Source organism: Emydura macquarii, unplaced genomic scaffold (genome assembly GCF_026122565.2).
Source record: "Emydura macquarii macquarii isolate MOO-44397 ecotype Brisbane River unplaced genomic scaffold, CSIRO-AGI_Emac_v2 contig_1002, whole genome shotgun sequence".
Lineage (NCBI taxonomy): Eukaryota > Metazoa > Chordata > Testudines > Chelidae > Emydura > Emydura macquarii.
This window is the reverse complement of record NW_027131139.1, coordinates 1653303-1679126: the sequence shown is the minus strand read 5'-3', so window position 1 is coordinate 1679126 and position 25824 is coordinate 1653303. Positions and strand designations below refer to the sequence as shown.

The window sequence follows — 25824 nt, the reverse complement described above, 5'->3', positions numbered from 1 at the left end:
CTCCTTAACTTCAGTTTATCCACTTTTACTGGATACTACGCTGGCAGTCAAGCATTTTTGATCTTTTCATGGAGAACTTCACAACATGCCTGCCAACAGCATAGGAGAACTTTAAATCCAAATGGAATCAGGAACCCTGATCTGCTTCTGGAAAGGTGACTATTTATGCTGTTACCATGAAAACAAACCAAATGTCCTGCCAAAGGGAGCAAACTGCCCCTTTTCTAGATGGAGCTCACCAACTGTACCCCGTTTTCAGGACAGGCTAGACTTCAGCGCTGAAATGGGCTGGGATGAATCTTAAAGGGCACAGCACTGCCAGTTAGAGTCTGTTTCCTAACTTTGAGCCCTACAACAGATAGGTTCCCCCTGCTCTGGGATTTAAGCTCCCAGGAGAAAAGCTTGGAGTCCTCACTAGACAATCAAGATATCAAGGAATTCCTCAGAGACTAAGTACCTTCCTTGATGGCCTGTCTGTGCTCCAAACCCAATGCCAACTCTCACCACCAGGATTTGTAAAGCTCAGAAGACTGTGGAACAATCACATTCCAACCAGGTGTCCAACACCCTCAATTTGTTACTAATTTTAGCTACACTGATGTTAAGAACTCAGAGGGGAAATTTCAGCACTCACCAGTTGAGTAGGGGTCAGGCTTATGGTGCCGTGGTGATGGGTGATGCTGGATGACTTGCTGTGGTTTAGCTGGCTGCTGCTGCGGGGGTGGATGCTGCTGTGGAGGGGGCTGAGGCTGAGGGATATGAGGAGGGAACTGCATGGGCTGCATATGCATCGGCCTCTGCTGCTGCTGGTGCTGCAGCTGCTGCACTGAGGGATGAGCAGGAGGCTGAAGGGGTGGCTGAGGCTGCGACTGGACCTTCACTGAAGGGAGGAGAGGAGTCTGCGGCTGCACTTTCTGCAGCTGTTGAAGGTAGAGCTGCATCTGGCTGGTGCTCAGAGGCAGGCTGTGGTGAGGTGTGGGAGGCTCCTCGTCTTCCAGAAGGACCTGGGGAGGCTGAGGCAAAGGCGGCTGGGGGAGCATAGGCTGCTGGCTTATGGCTGGTGACGTTGCTGGAGGACGTGCAGGCTTAGGGGGTAGTGCTGCGGCTCGATTACTGGGTCTCGATGGCTGCTGAGGCAGAGCGTTGTGCAAAGCTGGGGAAGAAGAGCAGGAATACAGAAGAATGAGCACAACTCCCTACAGCAAAACTGCGCAGGTTGTTCTGCTTTAGACCTTCTATGCCCAATAGAAGAAAAGATTGCCATTATACCACACAGAATACCCATGGAGCATAGCCCAGATCTCATGGCATCTAACTCTGTTCCTTAATCATGTGACTGTCTATCCTTCTCTAACACATCAAGTTATCACCAGACTTGCAAGGCCCAGGACTATGTGGTGCCAACTAGGGAACCCAGGGCTGTGGAATAAACAGTTACTTATTGTAACTGTGGCTCTGAAATGTGATGCAGACGTGTATTCCACTTAGGTGTGTGAGTGCCCAGTGCACTGGGGCTGGAGAAATTTGCCTCGCAGGACCTGTATGAGCGCTGCCCCTGTACCTCATGGCCATAAGCCCACCCCTGGCTACATGAGGTGGCATCCACTCCTACCCCCCCTCAGTTCCTTTGCACCGAAGGTCCAGATGCAGAGGGGATGTAGAGTGGGTCGTGGAATACACATCTGTATCACATCACGAAAAATCAGTCCAAGTAACTCTTCTGTTTCAAGTAGATGCACCTGTGTATTCACTTAGGTGACTCACAGGCAGCACCCACCCTCACAAGGAGGCGGGGCTCAGTCTACCCAAACAAGGATTGCAGGATCGCTCTACCAAAACTTGCTTCTGACCTGGAAGATAAGGTTATGGTGTAATGATTCGTGAACGTATGTATCAATGAGCACATAGCAGCCCTGCAAATGTCTAATATGGAAATGTCACTAAGGAATTCATACAATGAGCTTGCACACACTGAGGGGGTGTAGCTGAGGCTATTTCACATGCTATCAATGTGGGATGTTATCCATTTAGAGATCATCTGTGAAGAGACCACTTGACCCTTCATGCGATCTGCATATGACACAAACGAGGTGAGGCATGAAGCAGTTTAGTCCTGTCCAGATATAAGGCCAGACATTGTCCAACATTGGACTAGATGACCTCCTGAGGTCCCTTCCAGCCCTAATATTCGATGATTCTATTATCTAACATATGGAGACGCAGTTCCCCCAGAGAATGCAGCTTAGGAAAAAACTCCGGTGAAGGTACTGCCTGACTCCAGTGAAACAGAGACCACGTTAGACAAAAACTTTGGGTGTGGTTGTAAAGTTACCGTGTCTTTGGAGAACTGTGTATAAGGAGGCTCTGTCATTGGAGCCTCAACTCAGTCTTCTTGCGGCTGTTACCACTACCAGGAAAGCAGTTTTCTGACAAGAGCGGAAAGGGACAAGATGATAGAGAATAGAATGGAGGACAGACCTGCCACAACTGTATTTAGGTCCCACCAGGGAACTGGCTCAGGCTGGAGGATGTAGATGAAGATACCCGTTTAAGAATCTTGTTTTTATGGCACTGGAGAAGACTGGTCTTCACTGAAGGTATAGCAGGGAATGTCCTGGATAGAAGCCAGTGTCGGTTGGATTCCACGGGCTAATAACCATACCAAAAACCTCTTCCATTTTGCTGAGTAGACCATTCTGGTAGAGAACTTTCTCCTGTTGAGCAGCATTTGTTGGACAGCAACCGAACACTGCTCTTCCTCCTCACTCACGCATGCAGCAATCATGACCTGTGAGATGCAGGGAGCTAAGCATGTGATGCAAGACGCGGCAGTGATTCTGAACGACCAGGTTGAAATTGAGAGGAAGCCACATGAGAGGATGAAAAGAAAGCATGAGAAGGTAAGAAAAACTGCACTGTCTCAGCCATATTGCGGCACTGAGAATAAGGTTGGCCTGGGCCACCTCGATCTTGAGGATGACCTGAGGGATGATCAGGATCGGGGAAAGGCGTACAGGATACTCAACTGTCAACTGTGGTGGAAAGCATAAGACAAGGAGCCTCGACTGAGGCCCCCCTCAAGAGCAGAATAGATAACATTTTCAGCTGTCCCTTGTAGTGAACAGGTTGATCATCAGAATGCCCCAAACTGTGAAGATGACACAGAGAACACTTGTTTTCAGGAACCATTTGTGACTTAGGGAAAAATACCTACTGAGATAGTCTGCAAGATGATTTGGAACCCCAGGCAAGCAATGGTTATTGGAGCAATGTTCTCCTCGAGGCAGAACTGCCAAGTCTGAATGCTTCTAGGCAGAGCAACCTGGAGCATGTTTGTTCACATAATATATCGAGGTGGTGTTGTCCGTAAGTATGTGAATCACTAAGTCTCTGATTAGTGTTACATGCACCCCCTGATCCATCAGGGAGGTGTTGATAACAAGCAACTTAGTTGGTGAGGGCTGGACAAAATGAGTGCCTTGGCAAATGTTCTGTGGACACAACCACCACTGCAAGGAATTTAGGACCAGTGGAGGACGACGAACGAGTCTGTGTAGAGAATAAAGAGTAGGATGGTATACTACATCAAATGAGGCACATGTGAAGGGGACAGAGGCGCAACCTTGCATACTGGACCATCTGTGTGCAAGCGAACATGTGGCCCAAGAGTCTCAGGCACGTTCAAACTGTCATGGAAGGCTGAGATTGCAGACAGGCAAAGATGGTGAATTGTCTGAAAACAGATAGTCAGCAGAAATGCTCTTGATGTTGTGGAATATAACAAGACGCCACTGAACTCGATATTTTGAGTGGAAGACAAGGTTTACTTTCCAGTATTTAGGATTAGACCCAGACAGTCGAGCAACCACAGTGTGGTAGTGACATGAGAAAGAACTTCCTCTCTGGATCTGCCCCTCAGTAACCAGTTGTTAAGATACAGGAAGATGTGAATTCTCATATTCCTGAGATAAGCTGTAACAACAACCATGCATTTGGAAAAAACCTTGGGGATAGAAGAGGCCAAATGGAAGCACTGTCTACTGAAAGTGGTCTTCCGCTAAGATGTTTGAGAACAGTATTTGGCCATCGAAGCCAAATCCTCAGTGGCTTGGCTGGACTTTGGGAGCAATACCCGAATTCCTCAGCCAGGAAGCCCTCCTCATGGTGACCATGGAGACCACCAGCCTGGCCGAGGTGTCCGTGACATCAAGCATGGACTACAAGGATGTCTTAGCTAGGGATGTAAAAGTTTAACCGTTTAAACAGTCTAGCTCCATGCTCCCCGGAACCCCTCTTCAGGTAGTTAAAGGCTACTACCAAATCCCCCCTCATTCTTTTCTTCTGCTGACTAAAGAAGCCTACTTCCCTCAGCCTCTCCTCGTAAGTCATGTGCTCTAGGGGAGGTCTAGGTTGGATATTAGGAAAACTTTTTCACTAGGAGGGCGGTGAAGCACTGGAAAGGGCTACCTAGGGAGATGGTGGAATCTCCATCTGTAGAGGTTTTTAAGGCCCGGCTTGACAAAGCCCTGTCTGGGATGATTTAGTTGGGGTTGGTTCTGCTTTAAGCAGGGGGTTGGACTAGATCTCCTGAGGTCCCTTCCATCCCTAATCTTCTATGATTCTATGATGGAACCCATAGCCTCGAAGTGAGATATCAGCAGGAGTGCCCTCGCCTGAACCGAGTCTAGGACTGCCCCTATAAACTTTATCGGCTGAGTAGGGGATAATGTTTATTTGGGCATGTTTAGCTGAAGACCCAGATTGTTGAAGGTTGACTGTACCAGGGTGACTTGCTCTACTACTTGTTCTTTGGAGCGGCATGCTGACTAGCCAGTTGTCGAAATACAGAAACACTTGCACCTGATGCTTCTTCAGGAAGGCGACTACCACTGCCATGCACTTTGGGAAAACTCGAGGGGCTGCTCACAGTGCGAATGGGAGGACTGTAAACTGATGGTGAACGTGGTTTACCACAAACCTGAGGAACTTTCTTTGTGAGACGGAATTATCAAGATGTGAAAGTAGGCGTCCTTTAGGTCAAAAGCAGCATACCAGTCTCCAGGATTCAGGGAGGGAATGACTGCGGCCAAAGAGACGATACAAAACTTAATCTTCTTCATGAATTCGTTGAGGTTTCACAGATCAAGAATGGGTCCGAGAGCTCCCTTGGCCTTTGGGATTAGGAAATATTAGGAGTAGAATCCCTTTCCCTTTAGCTCCAGAAGAACATCCTACAGAGTTCCCATCCGCAGGAGCTCGTGTACCTCTTGTATAAGAAGTTGCTCATGAGAGGGGTCCCTAAAGAGGGACAATGAAGGGAGGGAGGAGGGTGGGAAGGAAGAAAATTGGAGAGAATATCTCACTTCTACCGTGTGCAACACCCAAGCGTCCAAAATTATGTAAATCCATGCACGACAGAAATGGGACAGACGATTGAGGAAATGGGGATGGATCCGGACTGCGGACTGGTGTGTTGCCCTTGAGTGCACCTTCAGAATGACTGCTTAGAGCTCAACGGCTGTCTTTCAAAGCTCCGGCCCTGGTTAGGCTGAGGTGTTCTACATCTATTGCTCCTGCCCTTCTTCCTGGATACTCCTGCCTCTGGGACTGGTAAAAACAAGCAGCAGGCCAAGCCTTAAAATGTTTCCTCTAAATGCTCAGAGTGTGCAAGCCCAAGGATTTCAGAGTAGCCCTAGAATCTTTCAGGCTGTGCAACTTGGAGTCAGTTTGCTCCTGAGTTTGCTACCGCAAGTCCTGAATGGGTTGCTGCATCTCTGGGGAGAGGCCAGACACCTCTCCTCACTGCAATCACTGAAGACCTAGTACATGTGGTAGAAACTGTTGCATCCAAGGCCACTTGCAGTGATGTTCTCGCCATGATCTTTCCCTACTCAACAACTGCAGTGAATGCCTGTTTGGAGTCAGCTGGAAGGAACTCCTTGAATTTCGTCATAGCCTACCAGGAGTTAAGATTATAATGGCTATGGATAACCTTCAGGTTGGCTATGCGAAGCTGGAGCCTTCCAGTAGAGTACACCTTTTTATCAAAGAAATCCAGCTTCTTCGAGTCCTTGGACTTGGGCGTTAGAGACAGGAACAGAAGGCACCCTTTACTGTTTGCTGCAGCCACCACCAGCAACCCTGACAGTGGGTGTGTAAAGAGATACTCATGTCTGGAGGATGGGACGAAATACTTGCACTCTATCCTGTTAGCCACTGGATGCAAGAGTCTGCCACAGTGTCATAATGGGGGCTTGAATTGTTTTAATCCAAGGAAGGGCCACCTGCGAGAAGCCGTCTGGAGTCAAGATGTCAACCATTGCGTCTTCCAACTCTTACACCTCCTCAGCTTGGAGGCCTAGGTTTTTTGCCACCCTTCTCAGCAACTGTTGGTGGGCTCTATTATCTACCGGGGAAGTAGTTGCAGTCCCCATCACTGCCTCATCCGGGAACGATGGTGATGACGCATTAGGGAGGACTGGGTCTTCCTGCTCTGCAGGGTCCTGTGGTTCCCCGGCGTCTCCCTCTTGGTACCGTGGTTCTTCTTGGTAGTGGGTTCTGTGCCAGGATCTACTCTCCCCTGGATGTTGTGGTTGTCGTCCCTCTTGGCACTGTGGGGGGACAGTAGTGGTGTCAAAGGCCTTGAGCTCCTTGCGCAGGAGGCAAGAGTGTATGACTTCCTAGATTAGGATCCCTATGCCTGATAATCCCAAGGAGTCCAAAAGGGCCATTCTGGCAGCACCTGCCATGGCCCCATAAGAGGGTTTTGTCCTTGCTCCTGCCTCTTGTTGTGCTCTGCAACCAGTTCCAGCTGCACCTGGACACATAGGACTCTGCCTCTGAACCAGATAACTGTGTCTCAGACCACGGTGGAACAGAGTGGAACAGGTCCAGGGAGCAGTGCCAAGGCGAGGACAGTCAGTGCCGTGTCATAGCAAGCTTATGTCTGGACTGCACTGCGATGGTCTGCAGTGCCAGAGGCCTTACTTCCTGCTCCTCTCTTTTGCCAGGGGACAACTTAGCTGTCATTGCTATAAGGTCCCACACCATCTTGAAGGTGTCTGAGGTCGAAGGAGAGTGTAGCTCCCCCACATGGCTCTCCCTATCGGGTGAGTCCAACATCACTGGACTTGACGTATCCCCTTGTGGGGACGAAGTTGATGGTGCTGGCCCCAGTGGAGATGGCACCGAGTGTCCTGGTGTGGGATGCACTCTGGTCTCCCCTTTCCCTGCAGGCTTCACTGTCGAAGAACGTGCCCTGGCCAATTTCTTCTGCTTCTTCTATGGACTGGGGAATGGGAGCGGTGCCATGTCTTTGATGCCAGGGAATGCTGGTGCCGGGCTCTTTCAGTGCAAAGTGCCTCTTCGATGCTATAGCCTCTCTTATAGAGGCCGGTGCATGCTGCACTGATGCGCTGGGTGTCAAGTCGGAACTCGGCTGAGGGCAGAGTGCTGCCTCTTGTTCTCAGCCAGAAGCCCCTGCACACACCTGAGTGGAATTGACATGAGCAAGCACTTGAACTTTGACACAGCTGTCCAGTTAAAATCATACTTGGACAGCAAGGCTTGCTGGTTGGCAATTTGCATCTGTAAGGAAGAGATGATGTAAATCTTCCTACCCATAAGGTCTAATTATTTAGGAAGTCCCTAATTCTTGGGGGTGAACTTAAATCTGCCCTGCTAAGCACGGTCGTTCACCTCAGATATGACTAGGGAATTTGGGGCCAGATGGGAGTAAAATCCCTCAAATCCTTGCATGGGAATGAAATTGCGATTTTCCATGTGCTCTTAGATGCTCCAGAGGCCTTAGCTGGTCAAGGAGTATATTGCTGATAGGGAAGGCGACTCTCCTAGGGGCACAAAGCTGTAAAAGGTCCATCAATTTGTGGGGATTCTCTTGCAAGAACTCCACTTCGATACCAAGGGAAGCAGCTAAATGCTGCAAAAAGGTCTTTGTACACCTTAAAATCTGGTATCAAGAGGGAGGATGGGCCAGGCAGCATAGCATCATTCGGAGATGAAAACAAGGCCCTTCACTAAGCCAAAGCTAGATCCTGTTCTAGGAATGATGAACCGAGATGGGACAACTCCGGACCCCCAGTGCCTTGGCTTGCGGTGGATTGATGGTCACCACCACAGACCTGGTCGGCAATCTCACCTTTGAGCAAGATGAAGAGACGGACCTCCATGACTGAGGCTCATCTCATGGACTCCTTGGAGGCCACTGACATAGTTAATGTGTTGGGTGGCCAGTAGGTGCAGGACCAGTGACCTCCATCCCGTCCACGAGATTTGAGCCAATCCTGGTAGCTGTAACGGTCCATGAGTGGCTCTTGATGCTGGTTGGGTGATGGAGAGCGGGAGGATGACAACCCTGACTCTATGGAGCCTCAGGATCTTGGAGATAAGGGCAGAGTGAGACCAGCAAGAGCAAGTAGGCAGTTTGACTAATTTATTGCCCAGAACGAGGCAGGAAGCAGCACTGCCAATAGAAGTGGTACCATCAATACCAAGCATGCCAGTGCTGGAAGTGGTGTCAATCCTGAAGTGAACAGTGGCACCAGAGTGTCTGACAACACCAACGTCAAATCAAGGGCAGTGAAAGCCACCACGGAAGCATCTGAGATGCCGACTGCAGAGGTGCCGAGGAGATTCCTGATACTGAGGTCCCCTGTACTAATCCCAGTACTGGCCCTACTTCCACAACTTGTGGAAGGGGAACACTGGGGTGTGGTACCAACAGACCCAAGGGTTTAGTGCCTCGTTCAATAGAAGGGGCTACAGTTGATGCAGCCTTGGCCACGTTCTGGACCAAAGGAGAGGTCAGGACTGAAAGGCAGAGGTGGTCTCTGTAGCTGCTTGGTACATTGCCAACATGGAAACAGTCAGTACCAGCATCTTCCTCATCACTACCGGACACAATAGACGCCCGAAGGCTGGAACCAGAGTCAGTGGTACAGTGTTTCTCACCTCCTTACCAGGTACTGGGGAAGAGTTTGAGGCACCAGCTCCATACTTTTTCTGAAGAGTCACCCCTGGGCCTGGAGCAACCTTTTCCTCGGTGCAGTCGAGAGAAACATGAAGTGGCAGTGTTCCTGGAGCCCAAAGGCAATCTCTGACCCACTGAGGGCCTCGGGACCGAAGCAGGTGCTGTTTCAGAAGAAGGTTCCAGGCCACCTGAGTCACTTTCTTACATGATCAGCCTATCGCGCACCGCTCCTTGACATGGGCCTCAAGCACCACATGAGGATTGCTGTTGGGAATCACTTCTGCACATGAAAGCAATGTTTAAACCCCAGTGAGGACATCACCAGGGAAACAGACTGGTAACACACACTACTCGAACACACACTAAGGATCCTACTGACTATATACAAGAGAAAAAACTCAACTAGTCGAGTGGTTGAGACCACACAGATTTCTGACTCTAGCCACAGGAGGTAAGAAGGATGTGAGGAAGCGTCAGGGCAGCACTGCCTCATGTAGCCACAAGGCACGAGTGCCACCCCTCCATAGGTACTGTTAGGCAAATTTCTCCTGCTCTGGTGTGCTGCGCCTGCATACACCTAAATACACAGCTGCATCTACTCCAAGAAGGGCTACTGCTCTATGCCATCCCAAGAGAGCTCTAGACACACAGCATTGCCCATTAAGTGCTTACCTGGAGGAGAGACCACTGCATGTTGGTTTAAGTGAGGAGGAGTGCTATGCTCAGGCTGCTGGGGGAGATGGGGTGGCATCTCTGGCTGAGGAAGATGCATGATGGGCTGGGTGAAATGTGTGATAGTGTCAAACACGTTCCCTGGGAGCGGATGCTCCATGATGGGGACCTGTGCAGGTACGAAAGGAGGGGGAGAGGACTTCATCGGAGGCGGCGCTTGTTGAGGGACAGGCGGTGGAGGCGGTGGCTGCTGTGGTTGCATCTGCTGCTGCACCACCTGTGGATGGTGGTGGTGGTGATGCTAGGGAAGACAAAAACTCATGAGATCATCTGAACACCTTCTCATTTAAAATTCCAGCCTTTTGTCATCTACTATGTGGGGAGGCAGCTCAGAACAATCCCAGATAACAAAAATGGAGGGACTGTAAGCTCCTGATCTAAAAGGGAGATCTAAACAAGAAGAGTATTATTCTCTTAACAGCCTGTGTGCCTGGCCCAGCTCAACCTCTATGGTGGCTCAGCTGTCACTGCAGGGTGAGGAGCCTAACAATCATAGTAATTCCATCCCAGCTCCAGGAGGGAGGCTGCTACATAACTCACCTTTTTTTGCTCTCGCCCAGAGTGCCCTTTCTTCTTCAATTTTGGTGTCATTTCTGTGGAGAAAGGAAGAAGGGATAATGAAAAGGTTAGCATCTGAGTGCTGCTCTCCCAGGAATCACTGACACAAACATGGGAGCAACTGATATTACTGATCTCTGTTATAATTATAGCACTTAAATCACAGGATGAGTAGTGAAGTTCTGGTGTACACTGCAATCCTGCTCTCCCTACAGAACTCGCAAAGAGCACATTTTCAGACACAAAACCAGGCAACTTTTTCCTGATTTTACTTTTGAAACTTACTAGAGATTCAGTTTCCTTGGCTACATCTTTGTTCCTTCACAAACCTAGGAAGGATCAGAACTTTCAAAACTACGATTCACAAATAAATCTCTTCAACAAGACATTGGCCAACACTAATTCTCCGACCACAGGCGTCTTGCATACCAAAATGAGATTGTAAGAATTGGTTAGACCTTGCGAATGTTAAGTTTCCTGGAAATCTTTCACCAGTGCGGCGCCACTGATGGTACCAAAAAGTGTGAATAGGTCTCAGGGCACTGCCAGAATTTTTGTCATGGTGTCGCCTAGACCAGTGTTAGATAACATGGTGTAAAAAAATGCCAGTGGTCTATTTACAAAAATACTTCCACTGCTACCATTGGTGGACCTGCAATGATGGAAAATCTCCCAAATAGCCTACTGGAGATACAACCTGAAAGAGCTGCAGAGAGCTGGCTGTGAAACAAGTATTTTCGCAGCCCATTTAAATTAGCTCAAGAGCACTTGTTTGAACATTACAGTGTCACAGTGATGGAGAAGAGGAAAGAAAGAGAGAGCAGCCATGATAACAGATGCCACACAGAACGCCATCCTTCCTCTTACACTGGAGAATTGTTAAAGAGTTTGCATCCATGGGCCTCTTTCTGTTTAAGCAAGAAGAGGGCTGTAACTCACCAATTTCTATTACAGGTCACACCAGGAGTCAAACACAAAACTTCCTTTCTCCACCGCAAAATAAAACTGTCTGGGACTTTCAGCAGCTTTCACTAACCATCAACCTCTCTCCAATGGTGAAAATTTGTTATTGTATTACATCTTCCCAATACTTCCTTTGCAGCTTAATATACCAGAGTGTATTAAATCAACAAAAATGAAAGGCATGATACTGACTACCTGGCTTAAATTCCCCCCCAAGAATACCAGCCAAACACCTGGATCAGCTCCCTGGCTTGAATGTGAGCTACTTCATCTTTACTTGGCATGTTCAGTTGCATGGGGTTAAGACTCAAGCATTACCTCTTAATATGGTTTTAAAACAGCCTTGGCAAAATTCTAGCGGCCCATTCATGCCCCAGGTATTTTTTAAAAATGGGTAAGTAAGTAAAGTATTCCTATTTTTATCATCGTGAATCTTCATGGGAGAGGTCAGGCAAATATGGAAGAAGTTATACTTAGGTGGCAAATTAGTCAGACTAGATGATCACAATGGTATTTTCTGGCCTTAGAATCTATGAAATTTTTGTAATTTTGCAAGCAGAACACAAATTCCAGCCATTTGGTAGCAAAATTTAAGATGATCTGTTAAGTATTTAGACCCACTTCCTATGTATATCATGCTTCCTTCACATAAAAGTCTCATTATGAGCTTCTCTGGTATATGGTAAATACAGCTTAACGCAAAGTATTCCTGGAGTTCCCTTCAGCCACCAGGGTCTATCAGTAAAGAGATTCCCTAAGCTTTTCAGGAAGCAATATCATTTTACCAGAGCAAGACCACAAGTGTGCCAGCAGACTCCCATTCAATTGTTCACATTTTTCATTGCTCAGGCTGTTTGTGTGACCACTAGGAACAGCCCAAGCACAGATGCAGGTCAGAACATGTCTAAGAGAAAATGGTAGGCAGCACAGCTTCATCATTATGGTAGGGAGGTGAAGCATCAGCACCAATACTTGGGGCCATTAGTTGTTTTTGAGGACTACTGTACAAATCTGATACTTTGCTAGTCTAACTTGGTAAGAATAATTACTCTGCTATGTCAAGACCTAGTTAAAGATGTTTCAAAGAGCCAATAAAAGCTTCAGTACATTATATACATTAAGGCTCATGTGCTAAACATCAATATAGACGTGGATGGAACAAAAAAACAAACAAACAACCTTTTGCACTTTCCCTGAGGCGCTCCAAGCATTTTACAAACAAGGCCAAGTATCATCATTCCCATTTTTCAGATGGGGAAGCAAAAGCAGTAAGGCTTAACGTCTCTCTTGAAACTGTACATGGTAGAGAGTTGGAAACTGGATCCCAGTCCAGTGCATTGTCCACTGGACTAAAATGCAAAACACGATTATGGGTAATCTGCTTGCAAAGATTTGTTTTAAAGAGTAGATTTTGAATTAACTGTAAAAAGCCCTGTTAATCAGCCGCTGTGACGTGGCTCTGCACAAATGAGAAGGAAGTGAGAGCAACTGACTTTTTCTGCGATTAAGTGACTTGCCCCCCAAAGACTTTGCCCATCTGAGTCAAATCCCAGGTGAGAGAGAGAGAATTAATCACAGGAACACCACACCACTCAACAGCAGATTCACCATCAAGCCATTGAAAGGCAAGAAGGAAAACCCAGCAACATGTAGGTTTTCAGGAAAATCATGTTTTACAACAATTCACTGAGATCTTTTCTCAGTTCCTACTCTGTTAAGGAAGGCAGAAAATAGTAGCCCCATACTACATTAAGTAAGGGGTGTGCAAATGTGCTTTTGAGCTTGTAACTGCCCCATTTTTGTCTGACGCAAGTATAATATATATAGGAAACAGAACCTGATTCACTCTCCTATATACACTCTACTTGCTGATCCACATTTCCCAACATCTGCATCGCAAGATACTTCCCACCATGCATACCAAACTAGGAGGAAACTGAGTAAGTTGTGTGGCTGGAAAAAAAGAGGTGACTGAAGGAACCAATATTTCTGTCATGTTCCATTTACCCAGAAGGAAAAAAACTGAAGGGAAGAAACCAAAGGATGGGATACAAACAAATGTGGGGGATTCCAGGAAAGGAGTAATTTTGAAGAAGGACATAACCACTCGAGAGGAAGAGACAAGGAAAACGATGAAATATTGATGTTGGCAAATCCATGGGATTTGAGAGAACTGCTCGACAAGGTGCAGACTAGTTGCATAAGTAAGTACACAAGGAAGTTGCATGAGTAAATATTAACAGTGAAAAGGCAATTAAGCCAGTGTCACTCCTGCATGAGTGGGAGCAGAAATAGGAGATTATATATAGATAACAACAAGCTTTAGGAGTTAGCCAAAAACGCCATGTTTGACTTATGAACACAGCAACCTACTGGCTGGGCACTTCTCATTTGTACTTTATGTCAGAGACCCCAAGCTTCATGGTTTCCATGCAGCTGATTAACAAGTGTTTCACAATTGTAAAGGAGTGAAAGAAAGGGAATATCACACATTTTATAAGGCTGTGTGCAAATGTCAACGCTGAAAAGCAGTTAAAAGAGTACCAACCCCTGTACAATTGACATGATTATTCTTGGTGTCGCCCTGCCATAGCTGTTTCTTTGTACAGTTGTTTGCTCTGCCTCCTCTATTCCTCTGATGGCTAGTTCCTAATCAAGTTCTTCAGAAGCAGCACGTTTGCTTACTGGTGTGCATATTTCTTGCATTGATATTGTCCTTAGTTTAAAGTGAATTATTGACAAACTATCACATTTAGACAAGATACTAGACCATTCTCTGCACCTAGGTAAGAGCAAATGTTTCAGTCTGGGTTGACAAGAAGCCCTATCCACTTTATACTGCTCTAATCAAGAAGTCGTGCATCTCCTGGTTGGTTTGAATTAGCAGAGTTGTTTAATATTGGAATCACATAAGTGAGTTTGTGGGACTGAAGAAGCTAAGGATACAGCTCCGCTCCACTCCAGCCAGCCACAGCACACTAATCTTTTGGCCATATAACTCACCATGAGTTTTCCAGAAATGCAAGAACAGTCAAACAAAAGACAGTTATAAAACATGGCCCAGAAATTCATGCTTTTCTAAGCTTAAAGTGCAGTTTTACTCTGAAGAGTCACATCAGCTGATTTTAAGGATAAAAGTTTACAGCTTCTTATTCTTATTAGCCCTGCAGAGCCAACACAGCTAAGATTGACTGAGCTGATGATTCTATTACATCTAGTGTATCTACAAAATCGCTTATTATGTTCCAATATGGAAGTCCATTAAAGGCAACAAGGCTCCACATGAACTAAATCTGGTTTACAGAGCAATTAGGGTAGTTGAAATGTGGTATGAAGAGAACAGAGCTTTGGCTCTCTGAACCAAGATTGAGATTTCAAGGCTGGTAATTAGAAACAATTTCTACTTGTGCACAGAGCACATCTGATACAGAAATCTTCAAGACACAATAAATATGGGATTCCACAATGCCACTCTCGCAAAGTCACTTTTCAGAGTAGAAACACTAAGATCAGAGCCTAGTTTCCAGTAAGTGAAGCCTCTGCTTACAGTGAACTTATTCTGTCAAACAGCTTCCCTCCCTGGAATGCTCTAGGGTATCTTCCCCATTCACACAAGTTTTTCCAATTATTAATAAGTTACTTCCCCACACTTTCACTCAGGAAGGTGAAATATTCAATATAATAGTATACAATTATATACTTGGTAAAAAATATTCTTTCCATTTTGAAAGGACTTCTGAAAATTGCAATTCCATTATACAAAAGGTACATTTTCTGTAGCAAACCAAACACTTTATTTATTTTTATTTAAAAACAAAAATATAAAAAACTATACAACTTGTTTTTGTTTTTTTTTTAAAAAAAAGACTGCAGTTACATTACTGTTAAATCAAAAAGCATGCAGATAAAAATATAAAAATAAACAGATTTGTATAAAGTAATTATTTGTAGAGGATAAATGCTAATTGAAGTGCCTTAAAGGAATCTGAATCAAAATGGTAATGACAGTCCATTCATTGTCAAATGCATTCTTACTTTCAAACAGTTCACACTTGTGCAGAGAAACTAAGATTACAGCTTTGCTAGAAACATGCAGTTATACATTCCAGTAAAAATCAATCCCATGTCCCCAGCAGTTTATAGAAAAATAAAACACGACAGGAACAAACATGTGATTTGGAGAAAACATTTTAACAATGTTGAGAGACTGCAAGTAAAAAATTTTTACAAAATAGTTTCGGTTATAAATGAAACTTCCTTTGATAGCCCAGAGAACCTCCACACTACCCTGATATTAGAGATGAGCTCAAAATGTGAATAGTGTGTGTAATGACTCAGTCTCCAGACTGCATTGTGGTGCTTTATTGGCATTATGCTGAAAGATGTTAGATTTAACCAATTGCTTCCCTTCCTCTGTTGTGCAGGGACAGCAGATCAACTCATTGTGGCTTCTATGCCACTTACACACAGTCATGTAAGTCCATAAAAATGTGGCTAAAGAAAGCTAGCAAGAGCAATAAAACCCAAAGTTCAAATTGGTCTTGGACAAGATGTGTCTATAGCTTTACAGAAAAAGGGGTAACTATATTCTAATTTGCTCAGTATGGAACTACCACCTTAGTATCAAAATGCTGATGCTATATTTTTCCAATTATTAAACTAAAAACCACTGGGGTTTTGGGGAAAAAACCCTAATCTTAACAGGGCAAAAGAACTGATGAGAACCTCCCCGTTTCAAAGGAAAGTGATTGAAAATAGTGCTTAGCTTTTCTATGTATCACAATCCATGACCATACTAAGGCCCTGATCCTGCCGAGACATATGCAAACAAATGGTGTCTTGACAAAATAGGATCACACTCAGGTGCAAGTGCCTACTGGACTGGAGCCTTGTATGGTGCTTTACAAATATCAATTAGTTCTCCTTCCTCAGTACAGAAGCAACCAGACAACGTTGTAAATTGATAAGGAGTGGCGTATCAAGATTCTTTGATAGCTCAATACCAGGCAAAGCACTTTTCCTGACGTCTAGAAAATATGGAAACTGTTCTATGCAACTCTATAAAATATTTCTCTCTTCCCTCAATGTATACTGTTGGGAATAGATGAATATAAACAGGCTTTCCAAGCCATCTCCCATCTATCTTATCTCCATGGTATCTAAGTCCCTTGGGAAAGCATTTGCTTTTGCTGCCCATTCCTTAGTAGATGCCAGTCAAATGAGACATCATAATTAGTTGCTGTGGAAGTGACTGACGTCACACACAAATGACTGACTCCATGTGCCTCATTCTCTCCCTGTAGGATACCAATAATTCTCATTTAAGTCAATGGAAGCTATTTCTACCCTGCAGGGGGGAAACAGAGCCCAGGGGAAGAATGGACAGGAGCAAATTAATTCCAATGGAACAAAAGCTTGTTTTAAAAAACTAACATCCCCAGTTAAAAGAGAAAAGAATAAAGAGAACATCCCATGTCCAAACATCCAGCAAAAGAGTTTCTATTAAAACTCACCACATTAAAACAGAATGCAAAGCCAAATATGACAGAGTTATCAGAACAGTAAGGGTGAAAATTTGATCAGTCAGGGAGCCTTAACTATTGAATTTCAATAGTCAATTCCCCCAGCTGCATAGTTCTCTGAGTAAACTACTCAAGTGGTTTGTTTGCAGGATCATAGATATAGCGGTGCTTTTCTGCAAATCCCCTTTGCTGACCCTATTAGGAGTGTCCTTGGTGACGAATACAAAATTATTTTTAGATTCTACTGAGAGCATATTAATCTTTTCTTTTTTTCTTCCCTCATTTAGTGCTCTCCAGAGAGGAGCTACAACACATTGGAGTTGGTGAGGACTTTGAAACATTATCTGCACAGTAAGTTAAGACTACAGGAAATCAAGTTTCCTGTTTCAGATGCCAAAGAGCCAAAGCACCTCTAGAAGTTTAGCTAAGCAAGTTTCTTCATATAGAGCCATATGTGGTATTGAAGGTGCAACTGTATGAGGGGAATGGTGGCCTACTGAATTACTAAGTAGGCCAGCTTCTGTGTACAAGCTCTACCCATCTGACACCTGGCATTCTGTTCATGCATCACTATGTTGTGGATGTGAATGCCTCCTCAGATGCAGCATTCAAACTAAATCCTGAACACAGTACACTAGGATACTAGAATATCCTAGTTCTTCTAAATTTCTTGGGTGCCAGATCGATATTGCTAGGCATTAAACTCACTAAATCAAATTGGTAGAGGCTCCCCACCCATGTGAGCAAAAGAGGATGAAAAGAAGTTTCTGCACAGGGACCGATCAATCTAGATGCCCACCCATTCTCTTAAATTCCTCAATCACTACAATATATTGAAGTTGTTAAGGAGTTTGACTGTTGAGAAGGACAGAGCCATCGAGCATAATTCTGGACTCAGATGAACTGACTAAAATGCTACCTGATGCCTGATAAAGACAAAAGAGAAACTAATTAAATGTAAATGGGTGAAGTATTTTTGAAGATGGAATTTTTTTTTTGCCCCTCCCCCCGAGTCATAAGGAAACAGGAAACTCTAATTAAGGAACAGATTAAAGTTTAGCAGGGTCTGAAGTTTGAAAGGTCAGCCATTTTATGCATGCACAAACATACATATTACAAACACAGTTAAAGTATCTTTCTCCTGCACAACTCATGGCTGAATTAGAGTTAACTCAAAATGTTCACCCAAAAGTTTACCTCTGAGTTGAGCTACAGCATAGGAAGTTTCAGAACAAAAGCAAAATATGTGAGAAAGCTGATACAAGTCAAGTTTAATGTTTGTTACCATGGAAATAGTTTTAGTAGAATGGTTTCTACATATCAATTGTTTTTGAGCCTTTCAGGAGACATCTTGGGCGTGCTAAAACATGAACACAAAATAATACTCAAGATTTTTAGATGAGATAACATCACAATATTATTTCATTCAGCATTAAAGCTATGAAATATGAAACAATAGCTATAAAGCATGAAGACAGTTATTTGTTCTCTACCCAATGAAACATTCCTGCATTGTTTGGTTCTCCAGAAGTATTGCCTCCCACAGTTTTTCCCCGTAGAGTATGAAAAAACTGAGCTCTTTAGCCACACTAAAGAGATAAGAGGATACTCAAACCAGGAAGACCCAGCTTTGTACTGCTAAAGAGAATTTCTGACTTTTGCTAACGTGTGTGTGTGTGTTTTGTGAGCACTAGGAACCTTCTGCCATAACAATGCACTATTGTGTACCAGAGCCTTATCATTCATGACTGAATGATCAAAAACACATATGCTTACAAAACTGTATTTGTTTTCTGTAGAAAAAATGTTGCTTACATGCAATCTCACCTAAGGTTCAAGTTCCAAAAAGATCTTGGAAGAGACAATGGAATCTACCAGAAATTTCATGGTACTAGTATAGAAGAAAATCAGGAAGTAAGAAAGTTACCAGCTAACCTGGTGGCAGTGTTTAGTCTAAATCACAAGTAGATGTTTCCAGGATGAATTTCAATCTCATTACAATTCACAAGAATACTGTCAAAACACAAATAAAATTAAACTGCACTAATCCTTTAATCCTGTATCTCTATTTTCAAAGATTATAAAACTATGGTCTGACCTCCATCATAACTTGGGCCATAGAGTTCATTTATTATATTTACTATTATCTATTTTCAGGGTATTTCATCTTCACGGGCTAATTTTCAATGCAAGGACAGTACTCCAGACTAGTAGAAAGAATGCTTTATAAATTCAGTCTTAAATTCTAGATTAAGGATTAGCAACGACAGGTGGATTAAAGTGATTGAATCAAAATCAACCCAGAATGTAAAGTAGCTCTTCAGAAGTCTGAACTACAGAGATGAGTCAGGAAGCTGTAAGCTACCACTGTATTAGTAGCATTAAAGCTTGTGTTTAGTGACTATGGAGAGTGAACTGGAAGAGGTTGGAGCAGAAGTGTAGTTTCAGTACAACAAATTCACAGTTTTATAACGTGTACCTAATTTTTCTTATACATTATAGAATTAACTGTTGTGTATTGTATCAAAGTGCTTTATGACAAACCAAACCAAGATAAAATAACTTACAATTAAAGTATTATGATTTTTAGATGATTTAAAACTACAATACAATATCTATTGCACAAAACACCACATACTCCCACCAAACAGCAGCTCAGTGGACCAAGGAAAAATAGAAACCAAGTTCTTATAAAAGTAGAGCATAAGATGCCAGATCTTATTACGAATTGAAGTGCAAAGATTATCAGTAAGATTTTAAATCTAATTTTCCACTTCGCCAGTGCAGGTGTTTCCAAGATTCTCCTATCAGGATATACATTTTGCAACTTTTCCAGAATGACGCTGCTCATTTAAACATTACAGAGACAGAAGTGACAGCCAGCGACAGTGCTGTTACAATAAAGGGTACCATGAACTAACAATACACTAGTTACATAAGGTGTCAAATATATAATTCTAAAATGTTTAAACAATTACATTTCAATTCATGGGAAACAGTGTGCTATATGTTAATAATTAAGTTACTATTCTGCAGTACAGTGTCATTAAAGGCCTCTATATTTAATCAGAAAAGAGGAGAAAATTTTAGCAAAACAAACATCACTGTAAATGTTCTAAACCGGAAAAAATTAGTTTGTTTCTTTTATTGGTAACCAAGTATTATCAAAACAAGTATATTCATCGTACATATTCAAAGACTATTTTAAAAACATCTGGTGACTGTAGATTTATTATATAGTGGAAAATTTGATAAAGATTAGAAACTGCATGCTTTTAAAAACAGCAGAAGTGTTTAAACTGAGAGAATTATAACCATATTATATGATTCATTTTGTAACAGAAAGTGAAAGGTAAGTACCAACAAGCTAATACAAAACCAAAAGTTGCATCTCAAGGAACAGTTGCAATTTCAAAATAAATCTGAAGGAAAAGCAGCATCACAAGCACCACACAAGGACAATTACAGGATAGTGAGCTAGTGACACTCAATTTCACTAGTATCCACCCAATCAAATTCCACTGCAACCTCAGGAGGATTATGAGAAACATCTGATTTAGAAATTGTTTTGTCTGGATCACCTGCACTTACCATGGAAAAAGACAAAAATGAGAACTTATATTCTGCTTTTGTCCTATTGCGGCATCTTAGGGCTTGTCTACACACAGGGTTTGTACTGATTCAACTATAGTATCATAGCCAAATAGCAGTACAGAAACTGTGTGGACCAGGCCAAGATATCCACAACTGTGCTTTCGCAAACAATAAATAAATCACTGGGAAATAAATCACCAGAGCAGAGAGGAACAATGCTCCTTTTTTCATAACCATGTCTCAGAACTGTATTAGCAAAAAGACATGGAAGAAAGAACAGAGAACTTGAGAGTTTCTAAACAAGTTTTTCACAGAAGCTTTGGCAGTCTAATTCTGCATTAGTCATTTGGTATAACAAGAAGTAAAGCCACTGAAATACAACTATTGTACAATCACAGTTTATGGCTTGAGTGTAAATGTGGCAAGCTCTGCCTTAAGGCTTATCTAGTAGCAGGTAACCATTTTCTTCTAACATTCTCCTCCACTAACATAGCACTCACTACCACAGAAAGTTATATTCTGACCAGTATTAAAAAGAATTCCATCTAAACAACTAACATCAAAGCTCTGGAGTTCCTTTAAAAAACAAACATTTAAAATATGCTTAATGACAATATAATGCAACTTAAAAGTGTAATGTTTATGTTTAACTAGTTTAGCAAAGATTTGTTGCAAAGAAAATACAGACTTAAAATTGGAGTGTATGTAGGAAGTGTCATCAGTAAGTATCCAAAGCAACCCAATAAGTACTAATTTCTACTGTCTGGAGGGGACAGGAAAAGCAGAGGTGAGCATTTAGCATTCACATGGGGCTTGTTTTGAAGTCTTAGAACAGCATGCATTCAGCACCTGTGATCTTAGGCCCTTGCCAATCCAATGGCAGGCCTGAAAAGTTATTACTTCAGTCACAGAATTTCTTACAAGTGCATTTTTATTAATTTTTTACTCCTGTTTGCACTTCAGAGCCTATCCAGCTATGGAAGTAGAAGGATTCTGTCCTACCTTATGCATCATCATCATCGTCAGACATCGTTAACTAAGTTTGAGTTGCAGAAACTTTATTACTGATGATTTATGTGTCAAAAAGCACCCAGTTTAAAACTTTCAGATCCCACACTGAACCGGCCGTTCAAGAAAGAATAACTTGAATTTTTAGCTACTCAGCTTTGTTAACTTAGACACACAGGAGCACCACACGGCCACATTACAGGAAGAACCACACTTTAAGTATCTATTTCAGAAGTGCAAAAACATCCTCAAGTTAACATGCCCAAATCACAAATTCTGAAGGAGTATCAATTGAGAATAGAAAAGCTATATACACAGTCATTACTGCCCACTAAATTCACCCTACTTTTCCTGAAGAGAATTGTTTGATGCTGTTGTTTTTACTTTTTATACATAAACCCACATTTCCTCAACTGTTGTCCAGCAAAATGCTCTGGTGCAGCAGTGTTCCTGGTGAGAACACTCTCCACAAGAGCAAACTAAAAAGAGAAGACTGCTTTTTAAAAATATGTAATTAAATCACTTGCCAGATAGAAAGTATCTGGGCATATATTACAGGTTGGCTCACCCACCCCAAGGAAGAAAAGCAACAAAATCTTGTAATGCTTGGGAAGTGCCTGATGCCACACCTCCATCTCCAAGTTTCTTATGTCGGGTCCAACACAGGTAACTGCAACATGCAGGATCTACACTGTGTGTACTGTTTTAATTACAAAGACAAAAAAATTAAAGACCAAGCCAGTACTGAAAACATATTTATTTATACAGAAAACAGGTATAGGACTGAGTCTTTAAATAAGCTGCATCTAACCTGTTTCTGAATCTTCACTGTCGGAGGAGCTGGATTCACTGGTGCTCTCAGACTCTGAGGAGGAGAACCCCTTCATTTTAGAGGAACCAGCAATTACATCCACTTTCTCTGCTGCAACAAGATAATAGTACAATATTGTCAAAGGATGACAAAAATAACCCAGAATCCAGTTTTGTGCTGGGTGGTCCTCCTGTAATCAACAGTGCCCGTAAGAGGAATTCTATTGCATAGTGGGTTGCTTGTATGCTGATAGCTTAACTAAGTAAAGTACTATTGCAATTGTAAACAGCAAACTCACTGCACTGTTCCCATGTTCCTTCCTAGCCCTGAACTTTACAAACCATGGCAGAAATCAAGAGTTTACTCTACTTCCAATTTCTGAATGATGCAACAAATACAGCTTTTCCTTAAATAACCTATAAACATGCATGTATCAGATTCTTCCAGAAGGAAAATGTGCTAGAAATGTTTAAACACCTTATTTACTGACTAGATATACTATACTGGCCCATAATTAATGCATAGTAGTTTTTTTTAAAAAGAATGCTACTGATCCAATGATAATGGGTCCAAAACTGCATACACTTTGATCCTCTATATGTGCTGCCACCTTTGATTCTGTAAGAGGCTTTACTTCAATTTTAAAATGCTTTTCTGAGCATTAGCCATACATTAAAAACTGAAACAAAGTCTTTACAGCTCCAAAAACCGGTGGAAAGAATCTAGGCCCAGTGTAGTGAGTCTCATTTCTGGGACAATGCAAAACCCAGGCCTATGCATGTGCCAACTGTTTCACATGATGGTGCCTCAGTTTGGCATGGGAGCATTCTTTCAGTGAGAGGAGTTGGGTTTTTTTGTATTTTTTTTGGCACACTGAAGGTGAGTTTGCAGCCCAGAGCAAATACTGTTATACAATAAAAAGAAAATTAAAGGGTTTTACAAGAAAAGTTTGCACAAGATTGAAACAGCATGTAATGTTCCATTTAACTGGCAGTTATGTCCATTTAACTGTCAGTATGATCTGTCCCTTGTATCAACACTGTTTGGAGTGAAGAAAATATTTACATTAGAGCTCAAAGTACAGGGATATTAAGATATAATGGCCCTAAATCACAAGCCATTGGGTTAAAGTCCAGTGGTAAGATTTAATACATGCTGTTGTGCCGTTAGTCAAATCCACCTTTTGATAGAAAAGTAGTAGCTTTGAAATGAGTTCCTCTCTTCCCTGGCATGAGGGTATAAATACCTATATACACAGTATGTGAACTCATCTCTCTCTACACGTCTGTCTCTCTTACAAGATTTGGATTACATCGCTGGAAAGGGAAGTAAACTGCTTTGAGGATGAAAGGTACCTTGAGGTTTCCTCTTCTTCCGTAAACACGATGTTACATATCTCTCCAGCTCCCGTAACGTGGATGGCTTTAATGTCTCAAAGTCAATTTCAATCTCATCAGGATTGGAGTTTTTAAGTGAGGGTTCTCTTGACTGGATGATATGGACAACTCGGCCTAGTTTCTCACCAGGGAGTTTATTAATGTCCAGGCTCAGCTGCCTCTTCTCCTCATAGGACATTGGCTTACACTTCTCCTCCTCCTCAGATTCGTAGGCAGGAGGGGGCTTGCTGTTCTTCACCGCCAGAGGCTCCTTCTTACTACTTAGGAATAATTATAAAACATTATTATCAAAACACCAAAATGGTGAGTTTAAAAAGTAGTAGCTTGATACTAATGTCTTAATGTAACATTGATTACATTACACTGTAAATAAATATGATCAAAGTTGTTTATTTTCAGCTGGCTATTAACAGTACAATTGGAATGGGTGGGTAAGAAAACCGAGGGAACAGAAGGTGATAGGTGCTTCTTGGGGATATTCATTTTCAGCATTAAATATATGAAACCCTCATGATTTCTGACTTGCGGATCTATATACTGTATGTGGGAGAGGAAGGGAAGCAAGAAGCAGCAAGAATGAAAAAAATTGTCCTCAGATAAGTAACAAACTGTTACAGATTTAATATACTAGGGCTGTGGTTTTATTTGGAGAATACAGAAATTAGACATTCAAGGATTTTGAGAAACTAGGTTTGTAGTTATAAAAGGGATGTGTATCTAAGTGAAGAAGTCACCACTTCAGCAAAACACAACATGCACAGCCTATTTAGCAAAACAATTAGCAATGAAATTAGAGAAGGAAGAGCTCTATTAGGCCACAGTCAGTCCACTTCCCTAGGGAGGATTTTCAATTGAGCTCTACAGTACACTGTCTAGTATTTTACCCAGCCTCAGTGTCCTAAATGGGGGCTGGGTTTAGAGGATGAGAAATGGGCTCACATCCATACACCTTTGACTATTTTCCAGCCTAATATAGCTCACTGCAAGCAGTTTGTGCTTATATGCAAACTACATTTCCCCCCTTTCTTTATTTCATCCAATTACCCTAAGTTATGCGTTTTTGTTGCACTGTAAATAGTTCCTCTTCCGGGTTGGTGGTTATTACCTTGAAACACTTGAAGATACTATACCTCCTCCTCTGAGTTGTCACTTATCTAGTTGGGTCTTAAACTTTCCCCCTTATAAGCCTATCCTTACAGCACCCAGGACGGGAAGGTAGATGAAATTTAGAAAGCTCCAGGATCTGGCATTCAGTGTCATAGTGACAACATACAGAGGAACAAATTTAACTCTCTGTCATGTCTCGTATTGGATACTAATGACAGCCACACAAGCCAGGTACAGAAGCACATGGGTGCATGAGTGAAAACAAGTATGGACACACTGAGGCACAACAGATTGGAGGCTGCACCAACATGTGCTGCTGGAACTGATACTATCAATGCCAAGGCCCTTAGAGAAGCCAGAAACTCTAGAGCAAGCCACTCAGCAGTGGTTACTGTTGGAAGTGATCCTGAATGAGAGTAAGTTAAGTATCAAAATAAAGTCTCTAACTCTCTATTGTTCCTCAGTGCAGTAAAACACAAAAACTGCAAGATACAGAGACAAGGCTGACCTTGAGTTACTGCTGTTGCTGTTATTTTTCTTGGCCTTCTTGGGTGGTGGTTCCTTGGTTTTACTTTTCTTATTGTCTTCTACTTCTTCCTTCTTTTTGTGCTTCTCTTTTTTCTTTTCTTTCTTGTCTTTCTCCTTTTTCTTTGGTTTGCTCTGCTGTGGCTGGGACAGGGCAGCGAGCTGTTCATGCACTGCTTTAAGCTAAGAGGCAGACACACAAAGATCAAGATACTTTTGCCCTGCATCACCTCCTTTCCCATATTCATGCCTCTCCCCTCCTTTCTGGCCTGGCTATTCTCCCTTGCTTTTGTCTTTGACTATTAAGTGGGTCAGTTCTAGATGCTTTTTATTGTACACTGATTTTTTGTTTATTATACTTTAAAGCAGCCTGACCCCCTTGACAAGGAGTAGCAAGTCTTTATAAAAATTTGTTACTACCCTCCTCATCTTTCAGCCAAGAACAGGCTGTCCACTTCCTCAGCACCAGCTGGACACTAATTGCTATTGACAATGAATGATTCAATGGACACAGAGGGCATGTGAGGCTACAATGATCCAGATGGAGCACGGCTTGCATTCTGGGCTGCACCTCCCTATCAGAAGAGGTGGCTGCAGGCCCCATTTTAAAAGTCCATG

General features: G+C 42.9%; 1 protein-coding gene across 6 annotated transcripts in view; it reads right to left on the bottom strand.

Moving 5' to 3' along the window:
* The window catches only part of BRD4 (bromodomain containing 4), a 192192-nt gene that overhangs the window by 14077 nt on the left and 152291 nt on the right, over positions 1-25824 (bottom strand). For 4 of the 6 annotated variants that reach the window (XM_067544621.1, XM_067544620.1, XM_067544623.1 and 1 more), the window contains 6 exons: positions 25190-25389; positions 23533-23834; positions 22178-22288; positions 10262-10314; positions 9662-9962; positions 635-1153 (listed from right to left, as the gene is read on the bottom strand). In XM_067544621.1, the coding sequence (XP_067400722.1) occupies positions 635-1153; positions 9662-9962; positions 10262-10314; positions 22178-22288; positions 23533-23834; positions 25190-25389 (1486 nt within the window). The remainder of the gene's footprint in view (positions 1-634; positions 1154-9661; positions 9963-10261; positions 10315-22177; positions 22289-23532; positions 23835-25189; positions 25390-25824) is intronic. The other 2 variants (XM_067544622.1, XM_067544624.1) reach the window with 1 other exon arrangement.